Consider the following 16,711-nt stretch of genomic DNA (forward strand, 5'->3'; position numbering starts at 1 on the left):
TCTGTTCGAATCTCTGCTTTAACTTCTTTTGGATATATATCCAGAAGTGGACTTGTTGGATCGTAATGTCACTCTGTTTAGTTTTTCTCAGTAACCACCTTACTATCTTCCAGAGTGGTTGCACCATTTTACATTTTCAGCAGCAATGCACAAGTGTGTCAATTTCACTGTATATTTGCCAACACTTGCTATTTTGGGGGGGAGCGCTGTTGTTATAATAGCCATCCTAATGGGTAGGAAGTGATATCTTATTGTGGGTTTGATTTGCATTTCCCTAATGACTGGTGACTTTTCACATCCTTTTTGCTCACTTGTATATCTTCTTTGGAGAAATGTCGTTCCAAGTCCTTTGTCCATTTTTTAAAAAATATTTTATTTATTTATTTGACAGAGATCACAAGTAGGCAGAGAGGCAGACAGAGAGAGAGGGGAAAGCAGGCTCCCCACTGAGCAGAGAACCCCCCCCATGCGGGGCTCGATCCCAGGACCCTGAGATCGTGACCTGAGCCTAAGGCAGAGGCTCAACCCACTGAGCCACCGTGGCGCCCCCCCCTCCTTTGTCCATTTTTAAATCAGATTGTTTGGGTTGTTTTATTCTTGAATTGTAGGAGTCCTTTGTATATATTAATCCTTTATCAGATATATAATTTGATAATTTGCCCCTGGGCCTACTTCCCTTCTAATACACTCGCCTCAGAACTCCTGCCGCATCAGCTCACTCATCCCTCTGCTTTTCTGTTCTCTCTTGATTTCTATAACACATACATTCTATTTCCTAGATATTCAGAGCAGGAAAGATCCCAGTGTCCCATTTCCAAAAGAGCACCTCAAGCCAATGCATTCACAAAGGGTATGCAGAAGCTAACATTTTATCCATTGCGAAAAGCCCTATTCCAGGATACAGCTAGAGTGGGAAACACTGTGGTCTCTTCTCCTGTGGGCAGGAGTCCTTCCTCCCCTGGGACTGGCTGCTGGCCAAGGCCATGCCCTGTGGGTAGTTGTTGTCTACTGTTTCTGAGTGGCAAGTACCGTCCTGGGCACCTTACATGCATTTGACCTCACTTAATCCTCCTTCCACCCCGTGAGGCAGGTACTATTACTCCACTGATCTGATTAAGAAAACTGGCAAAAGTCCAGTCAGCAAAGGAGCAGAACCAGGATTCAGGTTTTGGTTGGCCTTTTTTAGCAAATACATCCTGTCTTCCCCCATCCTTCCATAAGCCAACTCCAGCTCCTTCAACCTGCTCAGTCCTCAGGGGTAGGGTCCACGTGGTTTTTGTCCTCATACTTGTCCACAGCATCTAGTGGGTGCGACCTGGGTTACTCTATTTTGCCCTTGAGGACCTGTCCACAACTCAGGAGGGACAGGGGAACGCACACAGCACTGGGCCTGAGCCCCTGTTACCAAGAGAAAGGAGGCTTTTGCCAAGGACTCTGAGGGGAGATAAATGCTGGGAGTGGACTCAGCTCTGGTCAGGACCCAAGCACCCAGCCCTCCTGGAGACGCTGTGTGAGCCGGGCCAGGCCTGCAGACGGCCCCTCCCCGCCGTCTCCAGCCAGGGTGGTGCTTGTGTGGGAAGGACTTTAAATCCAGCTGCCAGACCCCTGGCCGGGAGAGGCTGGGAGGACTGGCCACCATGCACATCTCCTGCAGTCCACTGCTGCTGCTGCTGCTGGCCGCCACTGTGAGTCCCAACGGCGCCCTCAGTGATGATGAGAAACGGGCATTGGTGGAGCTGCACAACCTCTACCGGGCCCAGGTGTCCCCACCTGCTGCGGACATGCTGCATATGGTGAGTGTGGTGGCCAGGGGCCACTCACCTGCCGGAACTGATGGGGTGCTGGGCTGGGTCCCCCAATTCCTCCCACCCTCAAGCTGAAGCTATCGCTAAGACTCACCTCTCTGATCAGTGTCAGAGACATTATGTAATTCACAGGTTCCCAGAAGTAGCCCCATTCTACAGATCAGGAAACTGAGGCTCAGAGGGACTTACTGCTCCCTCCAAGTCACACAGCTGGTAGAGCCAGGCCTGGGAGTCCCCAGCTTCCCACTCAATGGCCCCTTCCCCAGCACTCCTAAAATGCCGATGCACCTCATAGGGGGGACATAGGAAATTCCTAACACCTTGGTAAAGATGGTCTTTCAGAGGCCTTCCAAGGCATTGAGGAGAGGAAACAAGGGGAAGGAGTAGGAGGGGTCCTGGCATAGGGTAGGAGGGATATATAAGGAGGTGGGAGAGAACAGGAATCAGAAGCAGAGAGGGCTCAGCATCCCACAGCTGCCATTCTGTCTCGGTCATAGGACAAGACCTGCAATTTGGGGTGGGTCCCTTAACCTAGTAAGGACTGTCAATTCTGCATCTGTAAAATGGGCCACCATTAGAGCTACATGGACTATATGGCAACAAGGATTGAATCTCCCAGATAGAACACTGATGGGGTCTGGGGATGAAATCTCAAGAAATATATGTATAGGAGGGTACATTTATATAAGGTTTAAAAACGGGTAAAAACTACTACTGCACACTTGTGAGGACACATGCAAATGTAGTAAAAATACAGAGCCATGCTTACAGGTGATGGAAGCCAGATTTGGGGTGGCGGTTACCTCTGTTCAGAGGGAGGGTTATTTGACAGTAGGGTTAGGATGGGATGTTTAGGCTCAAGATGAAAAGAGAGAAAGGGTGCCTGGATAGCTCAGTTGGTTAAGTGACTGCCTTTGGCTCAGGTCGTAATCCCAGGGTCCTAGGATCCAGCCCCACATCAGGCTCCCTGCTCAGCGGGGAGCCTACTTCTCCCTCTCCCTCGGCCCCTCACGCTGCTCATACGCTCTCGCTCCCTCTGTCTCTCTCCCAGTCTCTCTTGCTCTCTCAAATAAATAGACTCTTTGAGGGGTGCCTGGGTGGCTCAGTCATTGAGCTTCCGCCTTCGGCTCAGGTCATGATCCTAGAGTCCTGGGATCGAGTCCCGCGTCAAGCTCTCTGCTCAGCGGGAAGCCTGCTTCTCCATCCCCCTCTGCCTGCCTCTCTGTCTACTTGTGATCTCTGTCAAATAAATAAATAAAATCTTAAGAAAAAAAAAAAAGGAATCTTTGAAAAAAAGAGAGAGAATCAGAAATTCACCTCCTTCCTGCTCTCCCGGAGGCTGAGCTAGCCCATCTTCTCTGGTGACCCTTGGGTGCCCTGGGAGGCTCAGGAACAAGGTCCAGGCACCCCATAGCTAGTGTCCCAGAGCAAGGTCACACCTAGGGGAATATAGCAGCGCACCTGAGGGTCCAGATTGAGCAGCTCTGCTCAATCTGGCCAAGTGACTCCGGGTGGCTCCTTTTACCTTCGAAGGCTTCCATTTCCTGATCTAGCACTTGTGACTGGCATTCCCTAGGCTGAGAGTCAAGGAACGCCTCTAGAAATGCACTCAGCACCACCATTCAAGCCCTGTTGCCTGGCAACCAGGAACTGAGGACAACAGACCTGGAGCACTGGATGCTGGTACCAGCTCTGCCAACAGCTCCCTGAGTGAGGCCTGGAACACAGTACTGAGCCTCAGTTTCCCCATTTGTAGGTCTCCGATGCCCTTCAGTCTTGTTGGCTGAGGCTGGGGGTTACCCACCCAGGAGCTGCTTTGGGGACAGAGCTAGACCCTGGTGGTGAGGTGACATTCTGGGAAGCAGTTTGGATACTCAGGGGTTATGCTGCAGTCCAGTGGGAAGTGATGGGAGGAGGGGACAGACTGGAACAAGCCTCAGCCTCAACCTCAGCAGTGGTAAATACAGAAACTGTGGGGCCAGGTGGCTTCGTTCAAATCTTGATTCTACCATTTACTAGCTGCATGACCTTTGTTAAATTACTTAACCTCTCTGTGCCTCAGCTTCCTCATCTGTAAATTGAAGATGATGACAACATAGTAAGTCCCTTGTAGGATGGTTGTGAGGGTTAAATGAGTGAATATGTAGAAAACATTTAGAACAGAGTGTGGCATCCAGTAAGTATTACACAGTATTTGATTACCGAAAGAGGGAATGGATCCAGGGTAAGGCTGGTGGCAGTTATCATGAACTCTTTTCTCTCCCTTAGCTATCACATCTAATCATCACCACCTTTACCTTCCAGAAGGTTCCATTTTCCTTGAATCCTACTCCCCCATCCTTGACCTTAGATAAAACTTTTATTACTTCTCCCAAGGACTCTTAGAAGAGCCTCTACCTGCTTCCTCAGCCTCTGGCCTCCGCTGCCCAAAATGAACAATCCAATACCCAGGCTTGACCTTGCTCAACACCCTTCAGTGGCTCCCACTGGCTCCTGACAGCCTCAGGATAAAGCTCCAGCTTCTAAGAAGACTCTCTCTATGTGTTTGGCCCCTGCTGACGCCTCCAGCTTCCTCTCCTGCTCAGTTTCTCCCTCCATAACCTCAACAGCTTGTCCTTCCCCAGTCAAAACATTGTCTCCCCCTTCTGTCCTCCCTTTGCTCATGCTGTGCCTTCTGTTCCCTCCACCTGACTAATGCCGCCATTACATTAGCTTAGTGCCTCCTTCTCCGCCCTCAGGTTGGGCTAAATGGCCTCCTCGGTGCCTCTACACCACCCATTGCAAATCTGTCATTGACCACATCATGACCCAATCAGCAGTTTATGGCAATGTAAACTTGGGCATCTCGGTCCTTTCTCTTAGTTCCAGGCTAGCATATTGCCCCGGACTGCTGAATGAGTGAGTGAATGAATGGACTTGTTTTCAGACAGTGACCATGTGGCCAGTGTGGGTGGGTGCCGTGACTCTCAAAAATCCCTGTGGTTTCTGGAAGACTGAGAAGCCTTGAGACCCACAGGAATGACTCTACTAATGGGACTCCATGCATCCAGTCGGAATAGGAATCCCAGCCAGGCTCTGTAGGGAGACTGCTTAAAGCAGAGTCTGTCTCAGTCATCAATAGCAGACTAATGTCTACTGAGCACCTGCTATGTGCCAGCACTATGCCAGACACTGGGACCACATCACCGTCTTACCCCAAAGGAGCTCACGGTTCAGTCTGGAGCGCTGCAGGTCATCCCGGATTCCCCGATCCTAGTCCCCCACAGCCTGCTACATTCCCACTCCCCAAACCCGCTTACTACCAGAGTCTAAGAGAACTTCAGGGAACAGCGACAAAACACCCAGGGAGGGAAAGAGATTCACTGCTGTCACAAAGTGGGGTGGTCCCAGCTCTATGTTCCCATCCGCACTCCCAGGCAGCTGTTCCCGAGAACCGTGTGTGGGTGAGGAGCCACACTATCCCCTCCTCTCACGGTCACCCAAGCTCCTGGCGCTCTGGAGGCTGTCTGGCTCCCACAGCTGGCTGGGCCGCCAGAGGGTGGAGCAAGAGCTGTTGCCAGGCCATCCATTTCTCTTGGAGAGGCCAAGGACAGAGCTTAATGGGATCCAGGCCTTTCTCGTCAAACCTTTGTTAATCCTTCTTCCCACCCACACTGGGGCTGTCCTCCCAGCCAGGGACACACAGAACCTCAGAGGTCCCTTAACCTAACATGCTCCCTCCTGCTGCCTCACCTGAGGTCCCCCCTGGAGAACACTGCCTTTGGGAACTGACAGCTCCTTGAGACACCACGGCTCTGAAAATAGGCCTCTCGGTGGGTCATGCAGAGACACAATCTTTTTGGGGAAAGGGTTTTTCAGCTGACAAAAGTTGAGACCACCTGGGAGGGAAGCCTGGAAATGGTAAAGCCGTGGAGGCTGGGTGACCCCAAAGGAAGAGTGGGACCTGAGTGGGGAATGCTGGCCACCCCCAAGTCATATTTATGGTGTGTGTGGGTAAGGGGGTGGAGGATAGCAGGATAAATAATGCAGCCCTTGAACATCTCATTGGAAATTCTGTGGTCTTCAGAGCAGTCAGGTGGCTCTGGGAGGTAGGCAGGGCACAGCTGCCCTCCTTTCATATAGAGGGATATTAATATTAATTAATGATAACACTATCACAAACATCATCTGATTTATTCTTCACAAAGCCCCATGAGAATTCAGAAAGGGTAGGCAATCTGTCTAAAATCACACAGCCGGTAAATGGTCCCAAGTTTAGCCAACTCCGTGGCCTAGGGTGGAACCCTCCCAGCTTCCCCGCAGAAGCCCACCAGGAGCATAGGCCTGTTCCTGATCATGGCCAAGAGTTACCCAGCAGGAAGGGAGGGCCTCCAAAGGCCCCCAGGACACCTTCAAGCTTCTTTAATCCCCAGAGTCGGGGGCATCCCCACCTCCCTCTCCCACCCACCTCCACCGTCTCCACGGAGCGCGAGGCCAGCGCTCACCTGTTGCTCACCTCTCCGTCCTGTCCCGCAGAGGTGGGACGAGGAGCTGGCCGCCTTCGCCAAGGCCTACGCGCAACAGTGCGTGTGGGGCCACAACAAGGAGCGCGGGCGGCGCGGGGAGAACCTGTTCGCCATCACGGAAGAGGGCATGGACGTGCCCCTGGCCATGGAGGAGTGGCATCACGAGCGCGAGCACTACAACCTCAGCGCGGCCACCTGCGACCAGGGCCAGATGTGCGGCCACTACACGCAGGTGCGTGCCCGCAGGGTGGGCGGGGCTACACGACGAGTGGGCGGGGCATCACGAGCCGTGGGTGGGGCCGCACTAGCCGTGGGCGGGGTGGGCGGGGTGGGCGGGTGGGGCAGGGGCTGCCTCTCCCTTTCCCAGCTCCAAGATCAGGCAGTCCCCGCTCTAAGGCCCCGAGATCCTTCGTAGAAGTTTCGACAGGAGCTCCTGTGTTGTCCAGGTCTCTGACGACGCTGACTCTTGAAGAAGCACAATCGCTTGAAAATCTAGATGGCCCCTCTCGGCCTCCTCTTACTGAAGGAACCTGAGTTAGGTGTCGCAGAGCCAGTGTCGTGGATGATTATTGTGCTAGGAATACTGACTGACCTCTAAGCGGTCCTGTCCTCCGGCCTCAAGTAGGGCTGTTTGCCCCGCGGTAATTGCCCTCGACTTCTGGCTTCTCTCACTGTCCCTCTTCCGTCATTTCTCATGGTGTCTGTTTCTAACCTGCCAGGGTCCGATAAAGCAAATAAACAATTGTGTGTTTAAATTTTCTTCTGCTTTTAAAAGCCATGTGTAAAATAAGAGCAAATCGTCACCCAGTGAAGGTTTCAGGGAGGCTTCGAGATCATTCTCTGCCCCTCGAAGTCACTTCTTGCTTATGTCAGGGTTCTCACTGCACTTTGAAAGTTGGAGTTTCCAGATAAGAGATGCTGGGTGCGGGTGCTGTAGGGGTGTGTATACGTGTAGGGGAATTAACAGTAGTGTTATTGAATTCTTGTTCTTCTCCACCCAAAGCTTATTGTTCAAACAATAACAGAACAATTTTTTAAAAAAAGAAAAAGGAAGATCGACCTTCTTCCCACCCATATCCACCAATTCCACTTTCCAGTGCTTCTTTTGAGTGGTATTTTTAGTGCTAATCTTTGGGGAAGGAAATCTTGACATCATCCATCCAGATGAAGAAGTTGTGAGGGCCCAGCAGCCCCTCCCTCTCCCCTCCCCTCCATACCCTCCCACCTCTCACACCCCCGCCACCTCCAAAACACACACACACACACACACACAGACACCCTCCTGCAAAGACTGCTGTCAGCGCCTGGCATGCTCAACAGTGGTGTATCCTCAGCTAACTTAAGCAGGAAAAAAAAAAAAAACAAAAAAAACAAAAAAAACAAAAAACAGTCTGGGGGATGTATGCAGAATTAGTAGCTGGAGCCAGATCTCACAACAAAAACTTGCCTCTGTTTTAGTGACTCCTGAACAGACCCGGCTAGAAATAGCAAGGAGAGTCTGCTGGTATCAGTCCATGGTGGTGCACAAAAGCTGTTTTGATTTTTAAATTTTATACTTAAGACAGAATTCATTCTAGCAGGTAGGAGACCCAGACTTAGAAACAGCAGAGCAGACCACTGCTCACTTGTGAAGCGGGAGGAAGTTCTATGTTCAAAATGGTTCCTTCTGTTCTCTTCCTTGGATTTTGTTTGTTGCTGATATCTAAGATTCTCATGTTTGAGATTCATTCCTTTGGATATACCCCTTGTTTAAAATGCACAGGAAGTTGTAAAAAAAAAAAAATTCGCAGGAGGAATTCATGAGGGTATATACTAAGGGAATTTTTTTCAGAGAAAAGCCTGGTGAAATAGTGTGTATGGTTCAGGACAAATTCTTCCCAAACTGCCTGTTTACAGTTGTGCCTGGAGCTGTGTGTCCTCAGAGACTTGGATTTGACAGGTTGTAGGGATCCTCCCCTCCCCACCCATACAAGACTGGTGTCCCACCCAGGCTAAACTGTCGGGTTTGCTCTTCTTCAGCTGGTCTGGGCCAAGACGGAGAGGATTGGCTGTGGCTCCCACTTCTGTGAGAAGCTCCAGGGTGTTGAGGAGATCAATATCCAATTGCTGGTTTGCAACTATGAGCCCCCGTGAGTGCCCAGGGAGCCCTGCGGGTAGAGGATGGGCAGAGCCAAGGAGAGGGTTGAGCTGGGCAGTCTAACAATATGGGAGGGGGCTAATCTGGGGCCTGAACCCCATATTCTTGGGGGGGCTGTGAGGGAACCCATGGGAGTCTGCTCTCATCGGCCTGGCAAGCTAGTTGGGAGCAAGACCCAGGGGTACTTCCGACCTAGGTATGTGTTTGAGGGATCGGGACAGGGGTCTGTAGGAACTGCCCCCCTCCCAGCATCGTCCTTGCTTCCCGCAGGGGGAACGTGAAGGGAAAGAGACCCTACCAGGAAGGGACTCCGTGCTCTCTATGTCCCTCCGGCTACCGCTGCGAGAACTCCCTCTGTGGTGAGTTGGGGGTAGGGTGGGGAGGAGTAGGAAGGGGCTGCGAGGGAATTAGAGCCTCCAAGGAAGGTGCACCGGCTGGGGCGGGAAAGGGAGAAGGGGGGTAAGGAGAGGGCTGGTGAGACTTGTCCCTCGGGGACCCTTTGCGGGCCCACTCTCTCCGAGTTCCCAAGCCCACTTCGCCTTCCTTGCGCAGTCACTTTGGCGCCCAGTCATTTAAAGTGGTCGGATTTCAATCCTTGGAGCTGAGGGTAGAGGACGGAGGCCCTCAAGCTGCGGGCGAGGTGGGCGTGGCCGGAGGATAGGGCCCCCCCCCGGGGTGGGGTGGGGGCTGGTAGTGGGCGTGGCCAAGTGTCCTTGAAGGGGACAAGCAAGGGAAGCGGTGGACTTGATAGGCACAAGCATCTAGCTGGAGATTCCCCTGAAAAAGTAGTTGTGTGAGTGCTGAGAGCAAGATTTGGACAAAGAGGTGGATAAAGGAGACATTGTTTTAGTGCTACAATAAAATAACGTTGTAATAAAATAATATTACCAATGAAGGATATAGTCGCTGGAGGGGATGTGTGTTTGCTTGTCATCGTAGGACATTTGGTCGCCTCACCTTGACTGTGGTGGGGTGAGGGAGGTGGAGTCCGCTGTAGCACTAAGGCAGGGCCTTGTTTCTTGTCAGAACCCATCACAGACCCAGAAGAGGCTCAGGATTTGCCTCACCCGGTAACCGAGGCCCCAGCTTCCCAGGCAACCCAAGCTTCAGGCTCTAGGAAAAGCAGTGTCCCTTCTTTCCTGGCAACGGAAACTCCATCCTCCTTGGTAACAGAGGTCTCAGGCCCCCTGGCAACCAAGGCTCTACCTGCTGCAGAAACCGAGGCCCCATCTTCCTTAGCAACGGAAGATTCCCTCTCCATGGCAACAGAGGCTCCACCTTCCTTAACGACTGAGGTCCCTTCCTTCTTGGCAACTCACAGTCTGTTCTCCCTGGATGAGGGGCCAGCTACCTTCCCCAAGTCGACCCATGATCCCATCTTCAAATTGGCAGACAAAGAGGCCAGCAGGACAATAGTGCCCCCCAAGAGCCCAGACAGTTCTCTGCACCCCAAGATGTTCTTGACAGGGACACGGGAGCCTCTGCCCCACTCCCAGAAGGTGGGCAAGGCTGAGGCCGAGTTGCCTCCTTCCAGTGAGGTCTTGGCCTCAGTTTTTCCAGGCCAGAACAAGACAAGAGAGCTGCCGGCCACACTGGACCACATGGGACACACTTCCTTCAAGTCCCCCAATGCCTCTGCCACTGCTAATGTTGTGGGCGGGCGCACCCTGGCTCTGCAGTCATCTTTGCCTGGTAAGGCATGTAGTGTTGTCCCACCTTCCCTCCTTGTTGCCAGAAGGTCATCATCTTGCCTCCAGCATCAGTGTTGTGGGCTGTACCCACTGAATAAGAGCTTCCTCCCTGGCTGCTGGGCCCCCACTTGCACGCCTGGCAGGGAAGGCGGGAGGTCAGGCAGAACTGTGTCCATGCTGAGACAAAGCCTCTCTCTCCCCACAGGTGCAGAGCCTAGTGTCAATTCAGGGCTGAACTCGGGCCCTGGTCACATCGGGGGCCCCCTTCTGGGACTGCTGCTGCTGCCTTCCCTGGTCCTGGCTGGAATCTTCTGAAGGAGTCACCACTCAAAGGCAAGGGCTGGTGGGGAGACCCTGGCCTCATGCCCACTCTGGATCATCTCTTCTCCAAGGAAGAGGCCACAGTTTCCTGGGCAGGTCCTGCTCTGTGGCCCAGAAGTCCCCCCTTTAACCCCAGCTTCTGACCAGACTCCAGGCCAGTGATCTTGTCCCCTCAGGAGGCCTCTGTAATGTCCACTCCTGGCACTGCCCCAGGAGTGCCTCTGCCTCTGTGGAGGTCCAGGCCTCAGCTAGCTGCGGATTACTCTGGGCAGTGTTCCTGTGGCCACTTGTGCTCAATCTCCAGTTGTCCTGTGGCTGTGGTTCTGCTCTTCCAGGGACAGAAGATCTCAGTGCTTCCCTGAAACCCCTTGACCCCTCCTCGTCCCCTGGCTTCTTCCTTAAGCCATTGGAGTTTGGGGCTATTCCCAGGAGTACCTCCTGCCTTCCCAGGCTGAAGAGGTCAGCTGTCCTCCTGTCGTCGACTCCCCACCACCCTGCCTCTCCACTGAAGATGCTTCTTGGCTGAAGGCCCTCTGGATGGACAAGGCTGCAGGGCCTGTGCCTCATCTGCAGACACACCGTGGGGGCACAAGGCCGGCCACCTGGCCCAGACCCCTCATGCCCCTCCCATCTCATTCCCTGGATGGGTGGGGATTCAGGGGAGATCCCTGCCTACCAGGCTTGGGACTCTGCCTCTGCAGGTAGCTGGTTCTCCCTGAGTGCCCTCTCCCCCTACTCGCTGGTGTAGCTGGGGAGGGGGATTATGAGGGGCAGAAGGACAAGCTCCAACTGAATGGGGTTCTACATGGTGGCGGGGGGGAGGGCAGGCAAGGACCAGGAAAGGGAAGCAGTCCCTGACTCCCGAATAAAGCCTCTGGAAGAGTACCGAGTGTCTGTGCTTATGAAGACTGGTGGGTGAAGGGGTGGCTCTTGGGGATGTCCTGAAGAGGTTCCCTTCCAGCACCTAGCACCTGCTCTGTCTTCTACCCACCTCCTCTCCCTACACCCTCCACCTAGTTCTTTGGGGCACCTTTTCCTTCCTTTAAACTGCTCCCCTCCCCGACTCAAATCTTTAGGCAGCGAGCAGGAAAGAGGGAGGGCCAAGGGCTGACTCCCCCATCTCCAGGGGTCACCAGTGGAGGCTTCGTTGGGTTTTAGACCCCAAATCAAGGAGAGGCACACAGCCTTTTTACAAGGTGCTGCTGCCCAGGCCCAGCTGGTACACCAAGCCAGAGACTTTGCCAGCCCTGGGTGCTTGGAGGTGTCCCGAGGAAGGGTTCTGGAGTCCCAGACACACTCCCCTAGAGGAGCACAGGACTGTGCAGGGTGCTGCAGGGTGGGAAAGCACGTGTGTGTGTGTGTGTGTGTCTATGTATATGCATGTAGGGCTAGCAGCAGTAGGTGACTGAGGGCAGGCAGCTTGGGACCGAGGTGGGGCTGGTGGGGATGACAGAGTGACAGTCTCCAGGTCAAAGCTGGAATGGGAGCAAACAGGAAGCTTGCAATGCAGGGTGTGTGTGTGTGAGAGAGAGACAGACAGAGACAGAGACAGAGACACATAATGTATTAAGAGACAACCTAATGATATAAATTAGGATATAACTCATGTAAAATTCACCCATTTAAAGCGTACCATGCAATGGTTTTTAGGATGGTGCAAGCACCAGCAGTTTTAGAACATTCCAACAGCCTGAAAAGAAACCCCATCCTCATTAGCAGCCCCTCTCTGTCCCCCCTCCACCCCAAGCCCAAAACCACCACTAATCTAGTGTCTCTACGGAGTTGTCTGTTCTGACATGTTGTATAAATGGGATCATACAGTGGGCAGCCTTTTCTGTCTGGCTTCTTTCACTTACCATAATCTTTTCTAGATTTATCCATTAGGTAGCACATGACAGTACTTTATTCCTTAGTCCCTTGTATAGAATACATTTTATTTATCCGTTTGTCAGTATCATAGGGTAACTGCGGATCCTACGGTCACTCTGTGGTGAACATTTTTTTAGAACTGCCACACTTCTTTCCAAAGTGGCTGCACCATTGCACATGTGCACCAGCAATGCACGAAGGTTTCCATTTCTTCACATCTTCTCCAACACTCATTATCTGTCTTCTTAAAATTATAGCCATCCTAGTTGAAGTACTATATCATTGTGCTTTTTTATTTTCATTTCCCTGATGGCTAATAATGCCAAGCACATCTTTCCACGTGCTTTTTTACTGGCCTTCTGACTATGGAGAGAGGTCTATTCAAGTCTTTTGCCCATTTAAAAAAAAGATTAAATTTATTAATTTTTTTATTTTAAAGATTTTATTTGACAGACAGAGATCACAAGTAGGCAGAGAGGCAGGCAGAGAGAAAGAGGAGGAAGCAGGCTCAATCCCAGGACCCTGAGATCATGACCAGAGCTGAAGGCAGAAGCTTTAACCCACTGAGCCACCCAGGTGCCCCTTTTTGCCCATTTTTTAACTGGGATACTTGTCTTATTATGAGTTGCAGGAATTCTTTATGTAGTCTAAATACAAGTCCCTTATCAGATATGTAATTTTAAAGCATTTTCTCATTCTGTGAGTTGTCTTCTCGATTTTTCTTTAGGATATCTTCTGAATGCAGTCTTCAATTTTGATGATATCCAATTTATTTGTTCTTTTGTTACTGTACTTTTTGGTGTTACATCTAAGAAACCATTGCCTGATCTGAGGTCACAGAGATTTGAGCCTATGCTTTTTCTAAGAGTTTTATAATAGTTTCATTTCTTGTCTTTATGCCTTTGATCCATTCTTAGTTGATTTTCATATGCGGTGTTAGGTGGTTGCCCAAGTTCATTCTTTTTTTTAAAAGATTTTATTTATCTGACACAGAGAGAGAGATCACAAGTAAGCAGAGAGGCAGGCAGAGAGAGAGGAGGAAGGAGGCTACCCACTGAGCAGAGAGCCCGATGCTGGGGTCTATCCCAGGACCCTGAGACCATGAACTGAGCCGAAGGCAGAGGCTTTAACACACTGAACCACTCAGGCACACCCCCCCAAGTTCATTCTTAATGCATGTGAATATCCAGTTGTCCAAGAACTTTTTGTTGAAGGTGATTCTTCCTCCATTCACTTGTCTTGTTGCCTTTGTCCACAATCAATTGATCTTAAATGTGAGAGTTTATTTCTGGATTTCTCTCAATCCTGTCCCATTGATCTCTAGGTCTATCTTATGCCAGTATCACACCATCTTGATTATCATAACTTTGTAGGACATTTTGAAATTGTTAAGTGTGTGTCCTCCAATTTTGTTCTTCTTTTTCAACATTGTTTAGGTTATTTTGGATCCCCTGAGTTTCCATTTGAATTTTAGTGCCAGCTTGTCAAATTTCTGCAAAGAAGCCAGCTGAGATTTTGATAGGAAACTATGTATTCTGCCACCTAGGTCTTCCAGTCCATGAACAAGGGTTATCTTTCCATTTATTGAGGTCTTTACTTTTGTTTAACAATATTCTGTAGTCTTCAAGGTATAAACTGTGTGGGCTTTTTGTTATACTTGTTCATATTTTATTTTTGATGCTATTATAAATGAAATTGTTTTATTAATTTTATTCTTTACTTTGTTCATCTGTGAATGTAAAGTATGATTGATTTTTGTGCATCAATTTTATATTCTGTGCCCTTTCTGAGTTCATTTATTAGTTACAACAGTATTTTTAGTGGATTCTTTAGGATTTTTAAAAAAACATTATTTATTTGAGAGAGAATGAGCAGGGAGGAGGGGCAGAGGGAGAGAGAGAAGCAGGCTCCCTGCTGAGCAGGGAGCCCCATATGGGGTTCAATCCCAGGACCCTGAGAGCATTACCTGAGCCAAAGGCAGAAGCTTAACTGAGCCATCCAGGTGCCCCAGAATTTTCTATCTACAAGATCATGTCATCTGCAGAAATAGTTTTACTTCTTCCTTTCTAACCCTGATAAATTTTATTTCATTTTCTTGCCTGACTGCCCTGGCTGGAACCTCCAGGACAATGCTGAGCAATGGCAAGAGCAGACATCCTTGTCTTGCTCTTGATCTTAGAGGAAAAAAATCAGGGTGTTCATCATTCAGTCTAATGTTAATTACGGGTCTTTTGGAGATGCCATTTATCCGGGTGAGGAAGTTATATTCTTAGGTTTTTGAATGTTGTTATCATGAAGGGGTGTTGAATTTTGTTGAATACTTTTTCTGTGTCTATTGAGATGGTCATATGCTTTTGCTTCTTCTTCTTCTAAGTATAGAGAGTATTATGTTTTTAGAGGATGACCCAACTTACGATCCTGAGCACAGGGGTCCCTCCTTTCCTGGGCTTGTTTTCTCAAGCTAGCCCTAGGTCAGTGAGGGAGTCAGGTGAGGCTGCCTCTGAGCAGAGGAGGCCTGTGTAAGGCCAAACCCATCTTCTCTGGTTTTGGGGTGAGCTCTGCTTGCCTCCTGAAAAGCAAGAGCATCTGTGGCCAGCCCTCAGGACACCCTCACATGAAGAGGACCCACCTAAGACCAGAAGCAGGGACCTCTTTGGAAGTTCATTTTTTGGGAAACAAGACATGGTGTCCCATGTCTTGTTGTCAGGCAAGGCTGTAACAAATGGGCAGAGAGGGGACGTGTCAGCACAAGCCCATGGTAAATAGGAGGGCACGTTCAGAGGGGAAGGTGGCTGGCACTTTGAGGCTTCAAGGGCCACAGTGGGGAGCACTCTGCTCCAGCACTCTGCCACACAGCTCTCAGGTATCTGGGGACTGACAAAGCAACAAGGGCTACACTAGGACCCAGCAAAGGCCACCACTACCAACGCAGGCTTCAGCACAGGGGGCCCCAAAAGGCCTACCAGAGGACTCCCCAGCTTTGTCCATCAGAATTGCTTTTTCCAGGAGGAGTGGATGGAGACTAATTGCCCACGAGGACATTCCCACTTCTGTCACCCCTCCTTTTGCTGATGGCTCAGCTCCCTTCCTACCCCAGTCCAACTCGATCTCCTTTCTCAGCTAAAAACCCTGCCACTCTAGTTTCCAGGACTTGACAGTGAAATACCAGGTGCTCCAACGGTAGGTGAGACCTCAGCCCTCAAACACAGAAGAGTCTGGCAAAGGGGGCATTTAACATGCACAATAACCACATCTGTATATTGACCTGAAAAACATTAGGGGTAAAACCTGTACTTTGCTCAACTAAAAACTGAGAGCATCAAAGGGATTTTCTCGCCATTTCTGGTTCTGGTTCTTGCTGTTCTGACTCGCAAGTCCCCAGGGACTACTTGGCGGCAGCGCTGGTTCTCCTCAGGGTGACCTGCCACGCCCACCCATGGCCCACTCTTGACCAGAGGTGGCCTCTCCAAATGTCTGAGGGGATGGCTGTCAGAGGGGCTCTTCAGCGCCAACCCAGCTCACATTCCAGAGTGCCCTACATCTGGGGGGACCACAGGAAGGAATCAATGGAAAAAATAGGATTCTAGGGCAGAACAACAGGAAGAAAAGTTGCCCCCACCCCCACCAGTGGTCAATGCTCGGGGAAACCACAGTGGGCTGGAGAAAGATCACATGCTGGGAGACAGACATGCCTCTGAAAGGCCTTCCTTCTCTAAAGAAATGGTGCCAGCCAGGCCCGGCCCGCTTACCTAGCTCACCTGTGCTCCCTCCTTCCCTTGGCGATTCAGCCATCTGAAGTGAGAATGGGACCTCAGAGGCCTCAATCGCCCACACAGGCATGCTTCTGCACCCCGAGGGACCAAAGATACACAAAGGAAACTGCCCTCAAGTCAATGGCTACTAGGGCCCCTGGGGAAAACTGGTTCAGCCAAAGCACTGGGGGTGGGGGGACTTCCCTGGGGGTGACCCACCCCAAAGTCACCAGACCCCCAGCTCTCCAAAACCACTCCCTTAGAGCAAGGGCAGAGAAACACTCGGGGAACCCAGCTGGACCCCAACTGGTACTCAGACCCCATCAGATGGAAAACCAGAGGTCCCCAGAGGAGTTCCATCTGTAAGTTCTGCCAGTTTTATAAACCTGGGTGTTGGGCAGATGCAAATTAAGGGAGCTGTGCCTTTTCCAGAGAAGGCAGAGCTGTCTTTGGCTGGGCCAACTCTCCCCCTTCTGCTGTAACACCACGACCACGATGCCAAACAACTCTCGGCACAACCTGAGACTGTCATGGACAAGCGGGGCTGAGCCAACAGGGGTGCGGGGAAAACTTTCTGACGCCAGGAGGGGTGTGGGTGGAAGTTTCTGATGCATGGGAGGGCATCACAGGC

The 16,711-nt window shown here is 51.0% G+C and overlaps 1 protein-coding gene across 7 annotated transcripts; it reads left to right on the forward strand.

Annotated features, from left to right (window-relative positions):
- The first annotated feature begins 1,439 nt into the window (after window positions 1-1,439).
- Window positions 1,440-11,344, forward strand: PI16 (peptidase inhibitor 16). 7 transcript variants are annotated; one of them, XM_082732242.1, is made up of 7 exons: window positions 1,440-1,793; window positions 6,321-6,542; window positions 8,330-8,439; window positions 8,718-8,806; window positions 9,474-10,139; window positions 10,344-10,471; window positions 10,795-11,344. In XM_082732242.1, the coding sequence occupies exons 1-6, from the start codon at window positions 1,638-1,640 to the stop codon at window positions 10,451-10,453; spliced, it is 1,353 nt and encodes a 450-aa protein (XP_082588368.1). In that variant the 5' UTR covers window positions 1,440-1,637; the 3' UTR covers window positions 10,454-10,471; window positions 10,795-11,344. The 7 variants fall into 7 exon arrangements, with proteins under 7 accessions (XP_082588368.1, XP_082588370.1, XP_082588369.1 ...); XM_082732244.1 differs by having other exon boundaries at window positions 10,889-11,344; XM_082732243.1 differs by having other exon boundaries at window positions 10,910-11,344.
- The last annotated feature ends 5,367 nt before the right edge of the window (window positions 11,345-16,711 follow it).

This window comes from Mustela nivalis (genome assembly GCF_964662115.1).
Source record: "Mustela nivalis genome assembly, chromosome: 5".
Lineage (NCBI taxonomy): Eukaryota > Metazoa > Chordata > Mammalia > Carnivora > Mustelidae > Mustela > Mustela nivalis.

Excerpts from the sequence above, each read along its gene's own strand:
- PI16 (XM_082732241.1), top strand. The coding sequence starts at position 1,638 with ATGCACATCTCCTGCAGTCCACTGCTGCTGCTGCTGCTGGCCGCCACT. Across the intron at positions 8,807-9,473 it reads CTGCGAGAACTCCCTCTGTG|AACCCATCACAGACCCAGAA; the intron begins GTGAGTTGGGGG and ends GTTTCTTGTCAG. Across the intron at positions 10,140-10,343 it reads TCTGCAGTCATCTTTGCCTG|GTGCAGAGCCTAGTGTCAAT; the intron begins GTAAGGCATGTA and ends CTCTCCCCACAG.